The 24,198-nt window shown below is 48.1% G+C and overlaps 2 protein-coding genes across 2 annotated transcripts; one reads left to right on the plus strand and one right to left on the minus strand.

Annotated features, from left to right (window-relative positions):
- Positions 1-523: 523 nt before the first annotated feature.
- LOC124668374 (protein IQ-DOMAIN 13-like) lies at positions 524-5,148 on the plus strand. Its single transcript, XM_047205530.1, has 5 exons — positions 524-613; positions 948-1,054; positions 1,425-2,269; positions 2,355-2,474; positions 4,289-5,148. The coding sequence occupies exons 2-5, from the start codon at positions 976-978 to the stop codon at positions 4,988-4,990; spliced, it is 1,746 nt and encodes a 581-aa protein (XP_047061486.1). The 5' UTR covers positions 524-613; positions 948-975; the 3' UTR covers positions 4,991-5,148.
- A 17,641-nt stretch (positions 5,149-22,789) lies between these two features.
- LOC124667152 (vacuolar iron transporter homolog 5-like) lies at positions 22,790-23,749 on the minus strand. Its single transcript, XM_047204472.1, has one exon. It carries the CDS (start codon positions 23,687-23,689, stop codon positions 23,072-23,074), a length of 618 nt encoding a protein of 205 aa, XP_047060428.1. The 5' UTR covers positions 23,690-23,749; the 3' UTR covers positions 22,790-23,071.
- Between the last annotated feature and the right edge of the window lie 449 nt (positions 23,750-24,198).

Genomic DNA, 24,198 nt, shown 5'->3' on the forward strand with positions numbered 1-24,198 from the left:
GGTAACAGATGAACGGAGGCTATCAGGTGAAGGTGAGCTACCATGTCCGTCTGCCTGTTTATCTGATTGACTGAACAAGCCTGGACTCTGAACTCCGAACCCTCGCTCTCACGCCAATAAAACCCTTGCAGATGCACAGCTTCCTGTGGACTCCAACCGGATTGCAGCCTTACAGTCAAGTTTGTGTGCAACAGCAACGCACGCTAGCCATGTTGCATCTGTGCACATCACACATGGATCTGAAGAGGCATAAATATGTTTGAGGTACAACAAAGGAAAAGCACACCAGAACAGTGCCGCTGGAGTTGTTCACCCTGCTGCACCTGCTGCGAAACCTGGCTGCCTCGTGAGGCTTACCGCTGAAGCAAGGTTGGTTGGGTGTCATCAAGTGGGGAAGTGGGCTCTCCCCTTCACCACCCGATCCAGCAAAGGATCTATATAACGGCCTCGTCTCGCAGGTGAAGAGAAAGTTGGACGGTCTGAAGATTGAGCTAGTGCAGATTTTCCATGAGATTCCGAGGATTGCAGTAGAGCAACGAGGGGTTCTAACTTGGGAATGCGGAGCTACTCTACTGAAGCATCAGGAAGGAGAGGCAGGGGAATCTCAAACAAGGTATGAACGGAGTAGTTGCTTTGCATCCTTCTGTCTTGCTAATGTTTAGAAACAAGTTACTTTTGTGGTAAAAATTTGGCCTCAGATATATGGCTTCCCTCTGTATCTGTCATTCTGTCTAGCAGTTGAAAGTCGAAACTCCACACAGTGTCTTGACCAGAGCATGCATGTTGTCAAATATTACAAGGCTATGGCATATATCTGAAGCTCCAAGTAAATCCTGTCTGCAAGGCTATGGCATATATCTGAAGCTCCAAGTAAACTGGACCAAATTTACATGATCCTTCCAATCACAAAAAATACTAACTGAATGTTGTTCATTGACTTGTTGCAGGAGTGTGCCTGAGAGACATGTTAAGAAGATGGGCAAGAAGGGAAACTGGATCACTGCACTCAAGAAGGCGTTCACCACAAACCCCAAGGAGAAGCCCACAAATGTAAGTACTCAGACCACCAATGTGTAGGCCTGATGTAGCTTCACTTAAAGGCAAAAGAATCATCAAGGCAAATAAGAATCAAGTATTTATCCCACTTTGAAACGTGCAAAGGAAAACAAAAGGCACATGTATTGGAATAAGTTGGCTGCTTACCCAGACTCATGCTTTGCCCTGAAGCAAGCACTGCATGCCAGCTGTATGAGCATGTAGACAGGTGCAGGTGTATCGTAGCGACAAATACACAGTCCTGTATGTACAGGGTCAGTTTGCATATAGAATGTCTGTTCTATTTTTCATTACATTTTTATGCCCTTTACTAGTTACTTGGAAGAAATTTCCATGTGAAGTTTAGGGAGAGATAACTGATCGTTGAGACGAATGGATGCAGGGGCAACTGGTAGCGCAGTACTCGCAGCCGCCGCCGCAGTACCGCAGCGAAAGGGACAAGAAGAAATGGGGCTTCGGCCGGTCGCGGCAGCACGCCGATCCGGCGCCGACGATGGCCGGCATGAGCATGCCGCTGTACCGGCAGCCGAGCAGCATCGAGAAGATCCTGGGCGACGCGGAGATGGAGCGGCAGTACTACGGCAGGCCGCCGGCGCAGTACCAGATCACCCCCGCCAGGCCCACCACCACAACGGTCACCGCGGCGCCTCATGCTACCGCCACGGCGCCGACGACGCCGTTGGCACGTGAGCGGGAGCGGGACGGCGGTGGCGGCGAGAAGCAGCAGCAATATACCACGGCGGTGCTGCCGCTGCCTCCGCCGCCGTCTTGCTCGCCGCCGCCGCTGATCAGGCGGTTCGACCACGACCGGGAGCAGCAGCAGAGGCTGCAGCGGCTGCAGCAGGGCAGGGCCGCCGAGAAGATCACCGAGTGGCGGCAACCGCAGCAGCAGCAGCGGCCCAGGACGCGCGCGTTGGCGTCGAGGCAGGCGGCCGTGCCGCCGGAGCAGGCCAGCGCGGCCGCCGTGGCGATCCAGTCCGCGTTCCGGGGGTACAGCGCGCGGCGGAGCTACCGGTCGCTGCGGGGGCTGATCCGGCTGCAGGGGGTGGTGCGGGGCCCGAGCGTGCGGCGGCAGACGGCGCACGCGATGCGGTGCATGAGGACGCTGGTGCGCGTGCAGGCGCAGGTTCGTGCCAGCCGCGTGGAGGCCATGGAGCGCCGCAACCACCGCGCCTTGCTCCGGGACGACGGCAGGTGGCGCTCCGGCTCGCAGGTATACGTGCATGGTTATTACAGTCGGTTAGTCTAGCTTGATCTCATCTCATGTGACGAACGAGGTCGCCGGCGTAACGTGGCAGGACGGCGGCATGTGGGACGACAGCCTGCTGAGCCGCGACGAGGCGGACGCGAGAACGAAGCGGAAGGCGGAGGCCGTGATGAAGCGCGAGCGAGCGCTCGCCTACGCATACTCACACCAGGTACGTATGTTGTTCGTGACGTCTTCCACCGTAGCGCTGAAAACACACAACGCTTCTGGATTTCAGAAAGTAACACACACCTAATTCCGTCAGTCAAGCAGCAGTAGTTAGAGCAGATGAGCGATCGAGAGGATCGTCCGTTTCTTCGGTTCATCTGATGGAGACCAGTAGGTGGCGATCGACAAAAATATGTTAGATGCTACGTAACATACATACGCACCGATCAAGCCAGCTAGAATCGCACTATGGATGCCTTGTTTTTTCCACTCAAAAGGTGTAGTGTCATTGTTGGTATATCTGTTGGGAGAGGTTGCAACGAGCTTTCGTCCGACTGTTAATTCTGTCAGTCAAACTGTAGTGGTTAGCAGTAGCACACCGTCCGTGTTCTTTTTCCATGGTACTGATGGCCCAACTAAAAGCGCAATATCAATGCCTTCCTGGTCGAATTAAGGTGTACTCTTACTTTATTTTTATCTGAAACTAGCTATATGCGTTCTGTCACCTTTAGTAGGTGATATGTATCGTAGTATCTTAAAATTTTACGATACTACCTCCATCCCAAAGCATAAGGTTTAAATAAAAGTAAAATCAAGTAAAGTTTGGCCAAACTTTTAGAAGACCATAGGTTCTTTTACATGTAATATATAGTTGCAAGGAAAAACGATAAATATCGAATTTGAAAATTTTATAAAAAAAGAAAACCTTCACCAAACATATTACCATCTATAAAAATTCACGACTTTCAATCCAAATGACCATGTTCATGGGTACATACATTGCATAGTTTGTGATAATGTTCCCATATTTTGTACAAAGATGCATCTTGGCATGATAAACAAAGTTGCCCAATGGAGTTCTTATTTGTTGCCACACAAAATATGTTTTGCATTTTCTAAGTGCAAAAAATACCAAAAATGGGTTTATTTGTTAATTAGCTACCAAGAACATGGTGCAAAATTTTACCACTCCAATTTTCATGCAAACAAGAATACGCTATATATACAATTCCCAACTTTTATGAATTTCCAAACTTTCTAGCTAATTTTCCCATCTAAACCACTTTCTAACAATTTCATTGAAAGCAAATCAAATTTGAGCTACAAGCCGAAGCAAATACTCATCTCTTGAAATGTACATCCCACTAGCTATAATATTTTTTCTAAAAATTGTTGTGGTGCAATCTTGCCATGGAATAAATTTACATCATTCACAAAAATATAATATTTGAGCTAATAAAATGGAAAGCCAAAATTTTGTAAAATAAAGTCAAAAACTCTAGTTGGCAATATATTTTCCCATGCCAATATGAATCTCTGTGCCCTTACCAAACTGTAACAAAGTATTGCATGGCCGTGAAATGTTCATCTATGTTGAAAGCCTAGTTAAGTCATACATGAGAACATTTTTGTGATGTTTTTTTCTTCTGAATTTCTATATTTTTTTTGAAACTGAATTTCTATATTTCAAGTTTAGTTTGTTTAATAGTACTATATATCGCTATCCATAAAAAAGATGTTGAATGTTTTTCTAAATTTGGATAAATGTAGACACTTTTTAGTGTAATAGATATAGCCAAATTTAAACAAACCTTCAACATTCTTTTATACACGGTGGAAGTATATATTTTTTAATTAAAATAAAATTCTCATAGTACCGTGATACTACAATACGAATCTATGATACTGGTGAGAAAACGATACTATCTAGACAACCTTAGGTACTCCGAGATTTGAACCTGTTTTGCATTCACTTTTTCAGTCTGACGAGCTGTTCTTAATCTGTTCCTAATTCTTAATCTGAGCCCTCGGTTGCAGGTGCTGAAGGCGACGCCAATGGCGGCCCACGCGATCCTGGCGGACCTCCAGTCAGGCCGGAACCCGTGGTGGTGGTCACCCATCGACCGTTCCCGCGAGCCCGATTACCCGCGCCACGTCGAGCCCATCGTCGTCCGACACAAGCCCGCGCCCGCCGTCGCGCACCGCGAGATGATGACGCCGATGATGACGCCCATGACGACGGCGGCGAATACACCGGCGCGGTCGGTGGTGTCGGCCTACTACCCCAAGCAGCCGAGCAGCAGGCCCGCCACGCGGGCCACGAGAGGAGGGGCGCCGAGCCACGGCGGCGGCGGCGGTGGCAGCGTCCGCGACGACGAGAGCCTGACGAGCTGCCCGGCGTTCGGGGTGCCCAACTACATGACGCCCACGATGTCGGCGTCCGCGAAGGCCCGGGCGCGCGCGCACGTGCTGCAGCAGCAGCTGGACAAGGAGCGGCGCGCGGCGGAGCAGAAGCCCCGGTTCTCGTTCGGGCTCGGCCAGAGCATCGGGAGCTGGGCCAAGACCCCGTTCTGGAAGGGCGGCGGCGGGGGCGGCGGTCAGCCGTCGGTGCCGCCGTCGCGGGTGGGCACGCCGGCGGCGTCCGTGGCTGGCAGGCGGCACCGGCGGTCCGTCAGCGGGCTCAGCGTCGACTCCACCGTGTCCATGCCGGCCGGGGTCGGCAGGAGGACGTTCAGGTAGCTCCTGCATGCTCGTCGCGATCTTCTTCCTTTGATGCATGGTGATTTGTTCTGCTCGGTGCTGTAACAGTCTGTATCGTGTGTGATTGGTTTGGTGCGTGTGTGCTCGATCTTGCATGTTGCATATTTGTTCGATGATGATTCGTTGTGCTTGGTTTACCCGTGGCTGCCTGCCTGCTCCCTTTTGTGATCTTGCTTCGTTTTTTGAGGGATCGGCCGGTGGCTGCGATGTAAACGCAGTGCAGTGAGTCCATGGAACAGAGATTGTATGCATGGGCGTGCGTATGCGAGTTTGTGTGTCCTCGTCACAAAGATGTTTTGCCTGTTGTTCTCTAGGGCGTGTTTGATTGCTCGGAACGTGGTTTCTCGCATTTAGAGCATCTCCAGTCGCGTCCCCCAAAGCGTCCCCCAAAGCGATTTGGGGCGCGCCGGACAAAAAAAGCGTTCCAGCCGCGTCCTCCAAAGCCCATTTTTGTCCGGCGCGGCCCGATACGGTGTCCGGCGCCCCGAGCCCGTCCCCGTCCCACAGGGGACGCACCGGGACGCCGGACACAACGAAAGCGAGGCCAACCGACGCGGGCCCGACGCGTCGGCGGCACGGAAGGCTAAAACCCCGTCGCCTACCTTTGGTCAAGCGACGTTAATGGCGTCCCTGTTTTCCCGGGCGACGCGAGGACGCGTCTCGTCGTGCATGGTCGCGTGGCCGTCCGCGCCGGAGTTATTGCGTGCAACCACCCGCTGCCGCCGCTGTTTTAAGACGCCCTCCAGTTATCGCCGCTCATCATAATCCTTCTCATCGCCGCCGCCTCCCCCTTCCCAGATCCTCTCCCCGCCGCTCAAAAAATGTCGAGCTCGTCCTCCCGCAAGATCGCCGCGGCGAATGGCTTCGGACGCGGCAGCCTCACCGTGGCGGAGGCGTGGGCGCCGCACCACGCCCGGTATCCGGTCCCGCCGGACATGCGGCTGCCAAGCGGCGGCGGGCCGGAAGATGGCCGTGAACGGCATTGGCGTTCCGCCGCCGCCGAAGCCGAAGACGGACCAATGGAGGGACGCCATCAAGGCCCGTCGGGCTCAACTGACCGCCGAGGAGCGGCGGGATCCGACGTGGGCGGTCAACGACAACGACGCCTGGTGGACGACGTACTTCCAGGCGAAGTACGACGTCGAGATGCACAGCACAGACAACCTCGTCGGCGGCCCCAACAGCTGGAACAGGGAAGGCCGCGCCCTGTTCTGGGGCGTTCCGGGGCGCACCCTCGAGAACGTCATCCACGGCCTCCGCAACGGCGCTCCAAGGCTGGAGATGCCGTCGTCGCCGCCGGCGTCTCCTCAATGGCAGCCGAGGAGGACGACGTACTCGTCCTCCTCGCACTCTTCTTCCTCGGGACCGGCGCGATCGACGCCGTCCTCGTCGTACCGGTCGGCGCCCTACACCGTCCCCAAACGGGAGGTCAAGGAGGAGCCGGCGACGCCCGTCAACACGAGGCGTGGCGGTAGCGGCAGCGGGCGGCAGCAAGGGAGGCGCGGCGGCGCCCTCCTCATCCCGAAGCCGGAGGTGAAGGAGGAGCCGGAGGAAGCGTCGCAGCGGCGCTGCTGGCGGAGTACGAGCGGCAGCAGCGGCTCATCGCCAGCAGCGACGACCCCGAGGACTGCCCAGGGCTGCGGGCGGCATTCTTGGCGTCCATGGACGACAAGGACGCCTGGAGGGGCGACCTGGACGCGGCGATCGCCATGTCCATCCGCGACTCCGGCAAGCCGCTGGTGGACCTCACCAACGACGGCGAGGCAGGACCAAGCGGCTTGGTGAAGGACGAGCCCGTGGACGAGCCCGTCGACGAGCGCGTCAAGCAGGAGGTCGTCACCGACGAGATGTACAACTTCCAGCGAGTACTACGACGCCTCCGGCCGCCGCAAGTGGTTCTAGATTAGGTTTAGTTTTAAAGTTAGTCAAATTTCGTTCGAATCTATGTAAAGTTTGGACGAATCTAATCGAATCTAGTTAAGTTTAAAAATTGCGAAATTTTGTTTGGAGGACGCGACTGTGGAGCGACGTCCCCCAAACGCGGCACGAACGAAACACGTCCCCCAAACGCTCAATCCGGCGCGGTTTGGGGGACGGTTTGGGGGACGCGGCTGGAGATGCTCTTAGTTGGCTAAAAAATAGTTGATTGGTTGGCTGGGTCGCATGAAAAAACTGCATAGTACGAAGTTTAAAGCGGCTCAAAAGTTAGCCCGCGAGGAACGCTCGGTTAGGTCGTTTTCCTAGGGATAGGCGCTGGCGAGCACAAATCAGCCGGTCACCCCACAACGAAAACGAGATTCCCTTTAGAGAAGAAGGCGACGGTGGTCGCGGCGGTGATCTAGATCTGCTACGGCGGCGGTGAGCTAGATCTGCGACGGAGATCTCCGGGACGTCTCCCGCAACATCTCCGACAAGCTGTCCAGCTGGTTTCCGAGTTCCAGATCTACTGGAGCGGCGACCCGTCCCTGCCTCCACCCCCTTCGTCTCCTGCTCCGGCAAAATGCCCCCGCCTTTAAAAAAGACTGTAAGCTCGACCTACATACTCCTGCCCCTCCTCTTACTGATTTAGCTTACAAACATGCCGATTTAGCCTAGATTCGTGCCAATTTAGCTCCTGATTTAGCCACATCGAAATGCCTAGGCCGATCTATAGAAGATATTTGTTCAAGCTGGTGCCCTTGTAGTTGTGATTCAGGCAAGGGTGTTCTGTATCTGTATGCACGCGAGAGCCATTCGTCGACACACTAGGCCTATCATGACATATGCACCAATGTATGTCCGCGGCATTGAGAGTATTAACAACTTGAACTACACCTACAACCATGGCGATGTGTAATATGTGAACATGCTCAGGATGAAAAAACTACCGTGTGATTGGTTTGGTGCGTGTGTGCTCGATCTTGCATGTTGCATATTCGTTTGATTGTGATTCGTTGTGCTTGGTTTACCCGCGGCTGCCTGGTCCCTTTGTGATCTTGCTTCGTTTTTTGAGGGATCGGCCGGTGGCTGCGATGTAAACGCAGTGCAGTGAGACCATCGAACAGAGATTGTATGCATGCGCGTGCGAGTTTGTGTTTCATCGTCACAAAGATGTTTTGCCTGTTGTTCTCTTGGGCGTGTTTGATTGCTCGGAAGGTGGTTTCTCGCTTTTAGTGGGCTAAAAAACAGTTGATTAGTTGGCTGGGTCACATGGAAAAACTGCATCGCACGAACTTTGAAGCGGCCCAAAAGTTAGCACGCAAGAACGCTTGGTTAGGTCGTTTTCCTGGGGACAGGCGTTGACGTACGCAAATCGACTGGATTCGTGCGCAGGGAAACACGGTGAAAAAGGCGGGAGGTCCCCGTTTAAGCGTGCAAAGTAGACTCACCACCCGCCATAGTCGGTCACCCCCAACGAAAACAAGATTTCCTTTAGCAAAGAAGGCGACGGCGGTGGCGGCGGTGATCTAGATCTGCTACGTCGGTGGTGAGCTAGATCTGCGACGGCCGGGACCATCTCCCGCAACCTCTATGACAAGCTGTCCAGCTGGTTTCCGAGTTCCAGATCTACTAGAGCGGTGACCCGTCCCTGCCTCCATCCCCTTCGTCTCCTGCTCTGGCAAAATGCGCCCGCCTTCAAAAAAGACTGTAAGCTCGACCAACATACTCCCGCCCCTCCTCTTATTGATTTAGCTTCCTCTTATTGATTAAGCTTACAAACATGCCGATTTAGCCTAGATTCATGCCAATTTAGCTCCTGATTTAGCCACATCAAAATGCCTAGGCTGACATGGAGAAGATATTTGTTCAAGCTGGTACCCTTGTAGTTGTGATTCAGGCATGGGTGTTTCGTCTGCACGAGAGAGCCATTCGTCGCCACACTAGGCCCAGCATGACATAGGCACCAATGTATGTCCGCGACATTGAGAGGATTAACAACAATAGCGATGTGTAATATGTTAACATGCTGAGGATGAAAAAAACCCGCCTTCAATCGACTCGTCAACACATTAAGAGGAAGGGGTTTGCTAAGCGACATCATCCACACATGTATCGAAGAGTAAGTTGCTATGTTTCTTCATGTCGTTGGGCACAACTAACGATTTTGATTCATCCATAGCGCATGGAGGAGATCGACTGAGACAGTTTCCATGTACTTCAAGGAAGTGTTGTATGCTATTGGAGAACTGAGAGGAGACACGATCAAGCCTGCATCTTCCGCCACCCCCACGAAGATCGCTAAAAGTCACCACTGGTATCCATATTTCAAGGTGAGCAACACCTTGTACAACTGATTTACATATTTGTGCATCATTTTAGAGTGTTAATGTTCATGTACACTATTGGAGAACTTTCTAATCATCACATATATTCATGGTCATGTCAGGATTGTGTTGCTGCCACTGATGGTACTCATATCACATTGAGAGTGCCAAGAAGCGAGTCTCATGCTGAAAAAAGGAGAAAGCACTACACAAGCCAGAATGTGCTTGCCGTTGTGTACTTCGATACGAGGTTCACATATGTGCTTGCTAGGTGGGAAGAATCGGCCCATGATGCTACTATTCTGAATGACAGCTTGGAGAAAGCAGATGGCCTGAAGGTCCCTGAGGGTAAGTTCTACCTAGCTGATGCTGGCTATGCTTGCCACCCTAGTTTTATCCCACCCTTCAGGTTCACAAGGTACCACCTCAATGAGTTCTCTTCAAGGTTCTACCCCAAGAATGCCAAGGAACTCTTCAATCTCAGGCACTCTAGCCTTAGGGTCACCGTCGAGAGGGCATTTGCAGCTCTGAAGAACAGATTTAAGATCCTTGACCAGAAGCCTTTCTACACCTTCTCCACCCAGGTAAAGCTAGTGATGGCTTGTTGCATTATGCATAACTAGATCTTAGACTGGGGTGCCGATTCGTTCTTCCCGGAGGAGACGGAGGTGCAACCTGATGAGGTTGATGTTGGCCATGGTGTTGCTACCACCGATAACACGACCTGGAAGAACAAGAGGCAGGAGTGGGCGGACGCTATGTGGGCTGACAGATGCCAGACCAGGATCTAAAGAAGAAAAAGAAGCATTCCCATGATGTGTGTTGTGACATGAACTACCCCTTGTTGTGTGTCATGAACTTCTTGTGCGCTCTGCACTACCATTCGTGATTAGCTAGGGCATAACAAGTTCTGTTAAACTGCTATTTGGAAGTAGCTAGGACTGAACGACGTTATATTAGTCCATCATGTTAGTTTCATTCGTTGTTATGCTGCCTCTTTGCTCTTTGTTGATTATGGGTAATGTCACCACTTTGGAGAAGTGGTAACTATAATTATGTCCCATAGATAACTAAACAACCAAAATGCATGCTTGAGACGTAAAGTGCAGTTTACTTACCAACCAAACAAGACGCACAAATAGGCTGAAAAAACTTTGTTGGCAACCAAACAAAGTGCCATTCAGGTATATGGACTTGGCACAGTCAAACATGGCTCTATGGAGTAGATCACCCGATGCAGCAAAGGGATGCGACCAACCAATCAGGCCCTAGGTCTTGTGTTGGATAATCTCCAGCGCCAGTCTCGATGATTTCATACCATGCGACCAATGGCAACACACATAGCCCCACCCATTTCTTTAATTGTTGTGACGGTGGCAGAGGTGTTCCTCTTTCTCAAATCGTTCCGTTCCACCACTGTGGTAGTTCCTTACAAGGTGAATGTAAAGATCTTGCTAGGTTTTTTCTCCAATTCACCAAAAAGTATCAATACAATCTGTTTCGAAAAAAAACCGCAAGGAAGGAAACATGGAATATACTACCTTCATTTCAAAACTTAAGCCTTCTATTTTTTTGAAAAATCAAACCAAGTAAAGCTTAACCAAACTTTTAAAAGAACTGTCAACAAATATGATATTTTGTAGATGCTACATGAAAATATATTTTATTATCTATCTAATGATATTGATTTGTATTTGGTTGTTGTAAAAACTTAATCAAACTTAACATAGTTTAACTTTCTAAATGTAAAATAAGCAATAAGTTTTGGGGTGGAGGTAGTATCTCTGAGTTGACAGCAACATCAGCACCAACACTAGCAATAAAAAATTGTTTATTTCTTCCAACAAGTTTTTTTAATTGAATTGGCTATATATGGAACTTGTTAACCCAGCACCAGCAATAATAATTAAGTTGCAACTTACGGCTGTTGGATAATTAGGCACAATTTCCATGATTAATTCCAGAATATTAAGCATGACGACAGCAACTACTAACATGTGAAACTCGAACATACTAGATGCATTAATCAACATGAATAGTAGCAAGGCAAACGATACAACATCCATCGCTGAATAGATCGAGATATGTTGCACGTACCGATCTGGTGGAGGTGGCGGTGGAGGTGTAGCAGATGATGTCGCAGCAGTAACGTTGTTGATGACAACGTTGTTGACGACGGGGACGACGGGTCGAAGTAGACGGCGTTGAAGACGACGGTAGGCAGCACCGCCCGACTTGGACGGAAGGCGACCCGTGATGAAGAGCTTGAGCAGTCGCGCGAGCGCTTCCCAAAACCTAATTCGCCCTCTCCCGTACGGGATCGCAAGGACGAGTGGTTCCGGAGACCTGCTCTCCCGTTCGCCGATGCACGTCGGCGCGCGGGATGGAGTAGACTACGATGGCGGCGCAAGCGGAGAGAGGTGGAAACCCTAACTCGTGTATTCGGTGTGTTTCCGCGGTAGCCGGGCAAGAGATTATATAGGCTCGGAAACCCTAGGCAACGTGGGCCACGCCCACGTCGCACGAACGTTTCGAGTCGGTTACTGGATAGCCCACGATCCGGGAGCGACCCGAACCGACTAACTGTGACGCGTCCGTCTAGAACTCTGTTCGTTTTCCTGAGCTGCAAAAAATAAGGAAAGTCTCGGCTCGAGGCTCAATCCACTCACCACGAGCGCGGCGCGCGTCGTGACGTGTCGTGTCGAGTCGAGACGAGCGAGCGAGGAGGAGGAGGAGCGCGCGTGTAGCACTCCTATTCTCACTCACTTACTAGTGGTGAAACAACCCACCTTATAAGGTGGTCTAACTTCCTCCCAACTTTCCATGTGGGACTAAACTTCCCACCTCTTGCCACTCACTAGTGAGCTGCCACCAACTTGGGCTCAAACTCACAAGGCTGCCACTATGTGGGCTTTGAGATTTATAGGGAAAACTGAAATCTAATTTGGGCCACTAAAAGTGGGCCCAATATTTCAACAATCCCCCACCAGATCTCAAATCCCCATTTAGAGATTTACCAATACTCGCTGCTTGTTTATATACCAGTGTTTTAGCGGAGACCGTTAAGTTGAACTTCCGCCTAGAACCTTAAGCTACATCCATTCACACTTGAACAATGGACTAAGCCTTGAATTGCAAGTTTTGCGTGAACGGGGTTTCACTCAAAGTCATGACCAGTACATGGCTGCCGGTAGCCTACCCCGCGGGTGAAGCATATGCGTCATACTTCATGGTCTCTTCATGAGTTTACTAGAGATCACCCAAATCTCATAGATTGCGACGTTTAACAATCGGACTCATATAGGTGTGTTATTTCAAGAATGCTCTGTAGGACAGACATCTTTGCTATAATAGCCAACATAAACACATTAAGGCTTGTCGCCAACCTGCCTTACAGCAATTGAGAGTTGTGCATCTTCACATAGAGAGGGTTACATATTACTCTCCTCAATTAAACCACTAGTTTGTTCTTCCCGAGGTCCTAATTCACGGGATCTCCGATCACAAAGGTTGGGTTACCACTATGGTGTAACATCAACGGGTCTCAAACCCATCTCCCTCGATGCACTTTCTATCACATTACGTGATAGTCCCTTTGTAAAGGGATCTGCCGAGTTTTTGTCTCGTTTGAATATATGTAACGATTATTACTCCGGAGTTTCGCAATTTCCCGACGGACTTCAAACGTCTCTTGACGTGTCTTGATGACTTCGCGTTATCCTTAGAATTGTTCACTTTGACAATTACAGTTTGATTGTCACAATTCAAAAGGATTGCCGGAACAGGTTTTTCAACCACGAGCAAGTCCATCAAGAGCTCACGCAACCATTCCGATTCAACGAGTGGTTGTGTCTAAAGCAGATAAGTTCTGCTTCCATAGTTGACCTCGTCAATATGGTTTGCTTGCAAGATCTCCATGACACTGCGCCACCTCCAAAGGTAAATACATACCCACTTGTGGCGTACAGATCAGCTACATCAGAGATCCAATTCGAATCACTATATCCTTCAAGCACAGCTGGGTGCCCTGAATAGTGAATCCCATAACTCATTGTACCACATAGGTAGCGCATGACCCTATCAAGTGCATGCCAATGATCAGTACCCGGGTTTGACATGAACCTACTCAACTTGCTAACAACAAAAGAGATGTCGGGTCTAGTTGCGCTCGCTAAGTACATGAGTGAGCCAACGATCTGAGAATATCTCAATTGATCTATGGCGATTCTCCGGTTCTTGCGTAATGTCACACTCGGGATCATAAGGTGTTGAAGAAGGCTTGCTATCAATATAGCCGAACCGGCTCAAGATCTTCTCAACATAATGGGATTGCGTTAGAGTAATCCCACTCTCGTTCTTAATCAGCTTGATGTTCGTAATCACATCAGCTTCTCCCGGATCTTTCATATCAAAGCTCTTTGACAAGAAAGACTTGACCTCGTGTATTACTTTCATGTTTGTACCAAAGATCAGAATATCATCCACATACAAACATAATATAACACCTTCGCCCCCACCATGACGATAGTAAACGCACTTGTCGACCTCATTGACAACAAAGCCTACGAAGTTAAAGTTCTGTCAAACTTCTCATGCCATTGCTTAGGTGCTTGTTTTAGACCATATAAAGATTCAACAAGTTGCACACCTTTCTTTCTTCACCTTTTACTACAAACCCATCAAGCTGATCCATATAGATTTCCTCTTCCAACTCTCCATTAAGAAAAGCTGTCTTTACGTCCATTTGATGAACGATAAGACCATAGGAGGCAGCCATGGATAGTAGTACTCGAATGGTGGTAAGTCTAGCGACAGGTGAATAGGTGTCGAAGTAATCTTCGCCTTCTCTCTCGTGTGTAGCCTTTCGCTACAAGCCGCGCCTTGTACTTCTCAATAGTACCATCAGGTCTTAGCTTCTTCTTGAACACCCATTTACAGCCCACAGGCTTGCATCCATGGGGTCGTTCTGATAGCTCCCAAGTTCCATTAGAAAGAATCGAGTCCATCTCATTATGAACAGTCTTCTTTCCAGCTCATCCGCATCCGGAGATGCATATGCCTCTGCAATGGACGTGGGAGTATCATCCACAAGGTACACAATGAAATCATCACCAAAGGATTTTTCAACCCTTCGTCTCTTGCTCCGTTTAGGAGCTTCATTGTCATCCTTCTCAATAACAATCTCATGTGATTGTTCAAAATACTCATTAGATGTACTAGATTCGAGAACTATCTCAGTAGAAATTCTAGCAATGCTATGCATATCTTTCATAGGAAACATATTCTCAAAGAATGTTGCATCACGAGATTCCATAATAGTGTCAACATGCATATCAGGTACTTCAGATTGAACTACTAAAAATCTATAGCCTACACTCCGCGGAGCATAACCTAGAAAGATACAATCCACTGGTCTTTGGTCCGAGTTTGCGCTTCTTAGTAATTGGAATATTGACTTTCGCCAAACATCCCCATGTGCGCAAATACGAAAGTGATGGTTTTCTCCCAGACCACTCCTCGTAAGGGGTTTTATCTTTATTCTTGTTAGGAACTCTATTCAGGACATGACATGTAGTCAACAAAGCCTCCCCCACCATGCCTTTGATAAACCAGCAAGTGGCTAACATGGAATTCACCAAGTCGACCAGCGTGCGGTTTTTCCTCTCGGCAACCCCGTTTGATTGGGGCGAATAGGGAGGCGTCCTCTCATGAATAATACCATGTTCCTTACAGAATTCATCAAAGATTTTAGGAAAATATTCACCACCACGATCAGACCTAAGACGCTTGATCTTTCTTTCTAGTTGATTTTCAACTTCGGCCTTATAAATTTTAAAGTAGTCTAAGGCTTCATCTTTAGTTCGCAACAAATAAACATAGCAAAATCTAGTCGCATCATCAATCAATGTCATGAAATATCTCTTTCCACCTTTTGTCAACACACCATTCATCTCGCATAGATCGGAATGTATGAGTTCTAGAGGTGCCAAGTTTCTCTCCTCGGCCGCCTTGTGAGGCTTCCGAGGTTGCTTTGATTGCACACAACTATGGCACTTAGAACCTTTGGCAATGGTGAACTTCGGAATTAAACTTAAACTGGATAGCCGAGACATTAAACCAAAATTAATGTGACATAAACGAGAATGCCAAACACCGGTATCATCACTAACATTGCCACAAATATGGTTCACAGACTTATTACTGAAATCAGAAAGCGAAAAGCGGAACAAGCCTCCGCACTCATAGCCTTTACCAATAAATTGTCCAAACTTGGAGACAACTACTTTATTCGACTCTAAGACAACCTTAAACCCATCTCTGCATAGAAGGGAGCCGCTAACGAGATTCTTGTTCATAGTAGGGACATGCTGCACGTTCCTCAGCTGCACGATCTTCCCCGAAGTGAACTTCAGATCTACCGTGCCAACACCACGAACAAAGCATGTGACCCATTCCCCATCAAGACGGAAGAATCCCGGGCGACCTGGTAAGAAGTGAACATGGATATGTCAGCACACACATGAACATTAGCACCCGTATCAATCCACCAACATGGAGATTGAAATACCGAAAGAACGAGTAAAGAGATTACCGTACCCATCAGCATTGCTAGCGGTCACCGTGTTGACTTGCCTCGCCTTTTTCTTGCGGTCTGCCCTCTCCGGACAGTCCTTAGAAAAGTGGCCGGTCTCTCCACTGGTAAAGCAGCTCGGATCTGCTTTGTTTATCATCTTCTTCTTCTTGAAGGTTGTAGTCTTCATAGGCTTATTGAAGGAGGGTTTGTTATTCCCTTTGTTCTTGCTCGTAGGGTTTCTTCGCACCATGTTGGCGCTAGACTCGACCCTCTCCTTTCTCGGTAGTATCCTTAGCCCGAGCTTTCTCCTCAACATCAAGAGACGCTATCAGGTTTTCAACCGATATCTCCTCGTCTCTTGTGTTTGAGAGTTGTGGCAAAGTTCCTCCATGAAGGGGGCAACTTAGCAATAATGCATCCAGCCACAAACTTGTCGGTAAGGCACACTTAAGGAGTTCAAGCTCTTTCGCAATGCACCGTATCTCATGAGCTTGTTCGACTACGTAACGGTTGTTCACCATCCCGATGTCATGGAAGCTCTCCATGATGTACAGTTCATCGCTCGCATCGGTTGCATCGAATTTAGCATTCAGTGCATCACAAAGCTCTTTCCCGTCTGTTATGTGCATATGTACACATCCCATAAATGATCAGCAAGAATACTCAGAACACATTCAACAAAGAGAGTATTGTCTTCCTTGAACTTGTTCTGATCTTGGTCAGATATAGTTCCTTCAGGAAGACCATTACTCACATGGAACACTTTCAGATGAGTAAGCCAGAGCGTGGCCTTAATCTGCCACCTCTTAAAGTGCACACCGGTAAACTTATCCGGCCTCGGTGCATCAACAGAAACCAGCCATAGTTAACTCAGGAAATTGCCTACAAATAGGTTTTTGGATTGTTGGATAATTAGGCACAATTTCCATGATTAATTCCAGAATATTAAGCATGACGACAGCAACTACTAACATGTGAAACTCGAACATACTAGATGCATTAATCAACATGAATAGTAGCAAGGCAAACGATACAACATCCATCGCTGAATAGATCGAGATATGTTGCACGTACCGATCTGGTGGAGGTGGCGGTGGAGGTGTAGCAGATGATGTCGCAGCAGTAACGTTGTTGATGACAACGTTGTTGACGACGGGGACGACGGGTCGAAGTAGACGGCGTTGAAGACGACGGTAGGCAGCACCGCCCGACTTGGACGGAAGGCGACCCGTGATGAAGAGCTTGAGCAGTCGCGCACAGCGCTTCCCAAAAACCTAATTCGCCCTCTCCCGTACAGGATCGCAAGGACGAGTGGTTCCGGAGACCTGCTCTCCCGTTCGCCGATGCACGTCGGCGCGCGGGATGGAGTAGACTACGATGGCGGCGCAAGCAGAGAGAGGTGGAAACCCTAACTCGTGTATTCGGTGTGTTTCTGCGGTAGCCGGGCAAGAGATTATATAGGCTCAGGAAACCCTAGGCAACGTGGGCCACGCCCACGTCGCACGAACGTTTCGAGTCGGTTACAGATAGCCCACGATCCGGGAGCGACCCGAACCGACTAACTGTGACGCGTCCGTCTAGAACTCTGTTCGTTTTCCTGAGCTGCAAAAAATAAGGAAAGTCTCGGCTCGAGGCTCAATCCACTCACCACGAGCGCGGCGCGCGTCGTGACGTGTCGTGTCGAGTCGAGACGAGCGAGCGAGGAGGAGGAGGAGCGCGCGTGTAGCACTCCTATTCTCACTCACTTACTAGTGGTGAAACAACCCACCTTATAAGGTGGTCTAACTTCCTCCCAACTTTCCATGTGGGACTAAACTTCCCACCTCTTGCCACTCACTAGTGAGCTGCCACCAACTTGGGCTCAAACTCACAAGGCTGCCACTATGTGGGCTTTGAGATTTATAGGGAAAACTGAAATCTAATTTGGGCCACTAAAAGTGGGCCCAATATTTCAACAACGGCGTGCGCTTCAACTTCTTCAATTGCACAGTGGGTGCGTGTTGTCCTAACAAAAGTGGGGTTGACAATTTATTTGATGTCTCATATACATCTTTGGGTAATTCCACAATGTTTTTAAAGGGAAGGTATACCACATAACAATATTTAGGGGCGCAACAAAATGCCCCTTTTTCTTCTACCATCGCAGAGCTGAGCTAGACTGCAGCCAATGTTCACTACAGGAAAATGATTTTTTGTCGAGTATCAAACATACTCGGCGAAAACCCAAAAATACTTAGATAACTCTTTGCCATAGTATAACATTAGGCAAAACTGGCTCGGCTTACACCACATCGGCGGAACGAGTTTGACGAGTGTTTTTAGCAGACACTACACAAAGAGTGAGTTTGCCGAGTCGATATGGAGGCACTCGACAAAGATTCATGTTCCTTAAATAACAACCAACGGAAGAGGCAAGATGCACAACCTTGTCGATTTGCCAAGTATAACACTTAGCAAACATGTTGAACAATTTTTTATTAAAAAAATACGCCTAAGAAGATGACCAAGGAACCAGTGTCTTCTTCCGCGGCCAACGAATGCCCGACAAAGGCAACCTACGACACTAGTCCACCTTGATAGCCATCTCGTGCTCATGCTCATCAATGCACCACGAGCCAAACCCACTCACGGCAGCCCAGAGCTCATCCATATGCAGTTGGAGCTAGCCCGACGTCAGGTAGGCGGGCGGCTACTGATGGGCGTTGGTGCATCGGTTGCCGGAGGTGGGGCAAGAGGGCAAAGAAGGCTAGCATGTGATGATAGGGATGGGGGTAGGTGAGTGTCGAATCATGCGATGCTAGAACAATGAGAGAGAGAGAGAGCGGGGGAGAGAGAGATGGACTATGAACAGAGAGGAATGATAAGGAGTGATCATGGTGTTGGTTCTCAAATAACCTAATCACTATGACTCGGATTTCAAACAATCACAACACAACGGATTTTCCGTGTCTTGTAGAAAACACTCGGTAAACTTTTTTACCACATTCTGAAAATTATAGAATAAATAATAAAACAAAAAAAGTAAAATTTGCGCCATAGGTCCTTTTATGCGTAATAATTGCAAGGAAAAGCGATAAATATCAAAGATGTACCCATATTTTGTACAAAGATGTATCTTGGATGACAAACAATGTTGCCGGATGGAGGTCTTATTTGTTTCCACACAAAAAACATTTTGCAATTTTCTATGTGCAAAAAAGGACCAAACATAGTTTATTTGTTAATCAGCTAGCAAGAATATGGTGCAAAATTACACCACTCTAATTTTCACTCAAACAAAACCTTGCCAATAATAATGTCTATGCCCTTACCAAATAGTAACAAAGTATGGCATGGATTACATCTACGTCAAAAGGCAAATTATCATACATGATAGTGATGACCCACAAGTATAGGGGATCGCAACAGTCTTCGAGGGAAGTATTACCCAATTTATTGATTCGACACAAGGGGAGACAAAGAATACTTGTAAGCCTTAACAACGGAGTTGTCAATTCAGGTGCACCTGCAAACAGACTTGCTCGCAAGAGTTTATCAGTAGCAACATTTTTATAGCAGTAGGAATAGTGAAATAACAGCAGCGGTGAAATAAAGACAGCAGTAGTGATTATAGTAAACAGCAGGATTAAAATACTGTAGGCACAGGGACGGATGAACGGGCGTTGCATGGATGAGAGAATTCATGTAACAATCATGGTAGGGCATTTGCAAGTAATAATAAAGCGGTATCCAAGTACTAATCAATCAATAGGCATGTGTTCCATATATAGTCGTACGTGCTCGCAATGAGAAACTTGCACAACATCTTTTGTCCTACCAGCCGGTGGCAGCCGGGCCTCTAGGGAAACTACTGGAAATTAAGGTACTCCTTTTAATAGAGTACCGGAGCAAAGCATTAACACTCTGTGAACACATGTGATCCTCACATCACCGCCTTCCCCTCCGGTTGTCCCAATTTCTGTCACTTTGGGGCCTCGGGTTCCGGACAGCAACGTGTGTATACAACTTGCAGGTAAGATCAATAAACAATGCATATCATGATGAAACAATAACATGTTCAGATCTGAGATCATGGCACTCGGGCCCTAGTGACAAGCATTAAGCATAACAAGTTGCAACAATATCATAAAAGTAACATCTACGGATACTAGGCACCATGCCCTAACAATCTTGTGACTATTAGATGATCAATCTCATCCAATCCCTACCATCCCCTTCAGCCTACAGCGGGGGAATTACTCACACATGGATGGGGAAACATGGCTGGTCGATGGAGAGGCGTCGGTGGTGATGGCGGTGAAGATCTCCTCCAATTCCCCGTCCCGGCGGAGTGCCATAACGGAGTTTCTGGTCCCGAGGCAGAGTTTCGCGATGGCGGCATTGGATGGTCTCTGGAAATATGGTCGAACCCCCTGGCGTTTTTAGGTCGAAAGACATATGTAGTCCGAAGGAGAGTGTCGGGGGGCCGCCGAGGCGCCCACACACCAGGGCGGCGCGCCCCCCCTGGGCCGCGCCGGCCTAGTGTGTGGGGGCCTCGGGCCCCCACCTGGCTTGCCCTTCTGGCTCCGTCAATATTCTGGGAAAATAGGACCTTTCGCATAAATTTCGAAGATTTTCCTGAAAGTTGGATTTCTGCACAAAAACGAGACACCAGAGCAATTCTGCTGAAAATAGCGTTAGTCCGTGTTAGTTGCATCCAAAATACACAAATTAGAGGCAAAACAATAACAAAAGTGTTTGGAAAAATAGATACGTTTTGGACGTATCAATAGCATTTTGTTGGCTTTTTTTCTAAAATTTCTATAAAAAGGACTTCATGCGCAAGTTTTCCACGTTTTAATTTGATTTTTTCCTTCGGATGCATTCAAATTAGGATCAAAACAGTTGGCATGGGCATTAATAGTAGGGGTCCAAAGTTTTGAAAATGCCTATCGGCAAATTGAACTTCTAGGTCACATTAATATAGTTTTTATCTATTATTTTGACCAAACCGTATGGCATCCGTAGTTCCAATTTACCAAGTTTTTGAATTTCAGCTAAAACTAAAAAATCACGCTTAGCTACAGGCGAAGAAAATGGCCACCTCGCAGTATTGGACATCCCACTGTCTATAGTTTTTCTAAAATTGTTGTGGTGCAATTTTTCAATGGAATTTTTGTACCGCATTAACAGAAAAAGGGAATTTTTCGTTAATAACATGAAAAAAAAGTTATTGTGACAAAGATTTGTAAACTCAAGTTAACAATGTTCTTTGTCATGCAAATATGAAGCTCTCTAGCCATTTTTGGGATAAATTATAACGAAGTATGACATGGATTTGGCCATCAATGTAGAAAACCAAGTTAACTCATACATGATTGTATTTTTTGTAAAGTTATTTTTCTCAAATTAGAATATTGCAAGTTTAGTAATTTTTCCTGAGAACTGTATCACATGAAGGATGCTATGCGCAAATTTTCCTTTTTTTTTGTTCTATTTAGAAAAATCCTTTCGGCTGCATTCAAATTTGGGTCAAAAAGGCTAGCATGGGCATTCATAGTAGGGGAGTCAAAAAAATTGAAATGACATTTCAGATACCGCATAAGACACTTCTAGGTCACCTTAAAATATGTTTTCCTTTTTTTTACCAAATGGTGTGATAGACGTAGATCAAATTTTGGCGAACTTTTCGAACATCGACTAGAACTCAGAAATAAGACCAAACTTAGATACAAGGATAACAAAATGTTCATCACCCAGAATTTACCATCCCACTAATAATATAATTCTGCAAATTTTTGTGGTGCAATTGTGCGCCATCAACTTTTTGTACTTCATTCCAGTGTTAAGGAAAAATCGGTAATCGTTAACTGCTCGGTCGGCTTGGGAGTAGCGATTAATCGAAATTCGGACGATTAACTGATTTAATCGGTCGGCTATTAATCGGTGCAACCTACATAAATTAGCACTTAAAACAATTTATATAAGAAAAATAATAGTATGTGAGCCTCTATATGTCTCTCCCTACTTCTCTAAAGCCTAAAATCCTAGAAAAACTTGTACGCTTCTCCTCCATGACCTAATCTTTAATGTCAGGAGCGAATTAGGATCCATTAGCCGAAGCCGCGTTCCTTCCTTCCATTTCTTCTCCTCTCACCTCTGAAGTTTATATTCTCCCACGACCTACCTAGGGTACGACCCCTCTAACATCTCAACCGCATAACCTATTGAAGGCGACCTCCAGTTCTGGATGAGCTCCTCATGGTGATCGAGCTCCTGTATCTGAGGTCTGGGAAACTATGAGTAACTGGTCTGGGAGGGAATCTACTTTACTGGAGATGGGTAGCGCCTGTATTACGATATGCATTGAAAATATTGTAACTTTTTTGACCAAGTGTGGTAGTTAATCGGGAAATACCTAGTAATCGAACGTTTGGACTGATTAATCGGGCTAAAGGATTAACACAAGAAATTAATGGTAATCGACACGGTCAAGCCCCTAGTAGCGATTAATCGGCTTAGTAATCGTTGAATCTGCCTTGTTTTTGAACAGTGCTTCATTCACAAAAAAGCATGTTTTATCTTTGATAAAATGAAAAATCAGATTGTTGTGAAAAAAAGATGAAACTCTGGTTGATAATGTTATTTGGCATGCAAATATGAAGCTTCGTGCCCTTTTGGGGCAATTATTACGAAGTTTGACATCAACTTGGCCATCAACATCATCATCTAGGTTAAAAGCTAACTACATGGTAGCGTTTTTTGTGATTATTTTCTTCAAATTTCCATATTACAAGTTTGGTATTTTTTTTTTTGTGGAACTAGGTCACATAAAAGGACTTCATGCACAAGTTTTCTAATTTTGAAAATTTCTTTGTCTTACATGACATAATCGGTAATGTTTGATATTTGCCGAGTTCTGTTTGTAACGAGCGCCTTTTTTGCCTAGTGTTTTTTCCAAGGCACTCGGCAAAGGCCTGGTTTGTCGAGTTTCGAAATGAAAAACATTAGGCAAACAACCAAATGTCCAACTTTAAGTTTTGGTTACATTGGCATGGCAGGCAGCCGTGGCATGCAAAGACAGAGTATAAGTAATATAAGAGTAATAATAATTAGATAACTGAGGAACACGACCGGCATGCACCGATCGATTCAGGGAGGCATGCATGCACGGAGGTCATCAGGAGGTTGGCGCAACCAGGATCACGAGAAAAGCATGGACGCCGTACTTGGCGGCAGCAACATCAACAAAAAAAACCCTCGTCATATGCCGCTGGCGCGGAAGAGTCGCATGAGGCCGAAGGTGACGCCCATGGCGGCGAGCCCACCCACCATCACCCTGGCGCATGACCTCGCCACTGGCGCCCGGCCCAGCACGGCCCCGACGCACCCGAACGCGGCCAGCGCCATGGTCGCTACGGCCACCACCACGGCCACCCTCATCCTGTACCCCACGATGAACCCGGCCGCGAGCAGCGGCAGCAAGGCGCCGACAGAGAACGCCAGCGCGGACGCCGCCGCAGCCTGGACGGGGCTCGGCAGGTCCCGCTCCTCGTCGCCGCCCCGCCTGCCGTCGCGCTCCAGCTGCGCGAGCTCCACGTCCCGCTGGGAGCACACCGAGACGTACTCCCCGATGGCCATGCTGCACGCCCCCGCCAGCAGGCCCGCGAACCCCGACACCACCATGGCGCGCACGTCGTGCTTCACCGCGCTCACGCCGAGCATGAGCGACGCCGTGGAAACTAGGCCGTCGTTTGCGCCCAGCACCGCCGCCCGCAGCCAGTTGGCGCGCCCCGCCAAGTCCACGTCGTCGGCCGAGCCGCACTTCATCGCCGCCACCGGGTTCTCCGCGTCGGCCAGCTTGGTGTCGTTCACGGCCATGGCGATCGACTGGACCTAGTAAGATTGATGGATGGAGATGGTAGTGGTTTGTGGTGGCACGCTTCGGCAGTAGTGTGGCAGACACACGCCTCCGCTGCCGTGTTTTATAGTCGATTTCAGGGGTGTTTTGGCCGAATGTTTAGTGCGGGCATGCCGTTCTTCTTCCTCTCTTTTCCAGCTTTCATGCCGCCTTGCCATTGACATCTCCTCCTTTTCTCCTCTGGTATCGTGGGCGCGCGTGGCCACCATGAGCACACACCATAGATTAATCCATCCATCGTGCTTGCTGAGTGTACGTACATCATAGCAAAACAGTCTGCTCTACGTACGACGACGACGGCTGATTAACTAGGCGAATTAGGCCATTCAATCCTGGCATCACCCAGTCCAATTTCTTCGACGACCGCTGACGAATTCATTTCAATAGCACGTCCATCTTTGTATTCTTCATGCGTAGATATGTAAAATACACTTTTATATATCATCGATATATCTTATTGCCTTTTGTC

Source organism: Lolium rigidum, chromosome 6 (genome assembly GCF_022539505.1).
Source record: "Lolium rigidum isolate FL_2022 chromosome 6, APGP_CSIRO_Lrig_0.1, whole genome shotgun sequence".
NCBI classification, from domain to species: Eukaryota; Viridiplantae; Streptophyta; class Magnoliopsida; order Poales; family Poaceae; genus Lolium; species Lolium rigidum.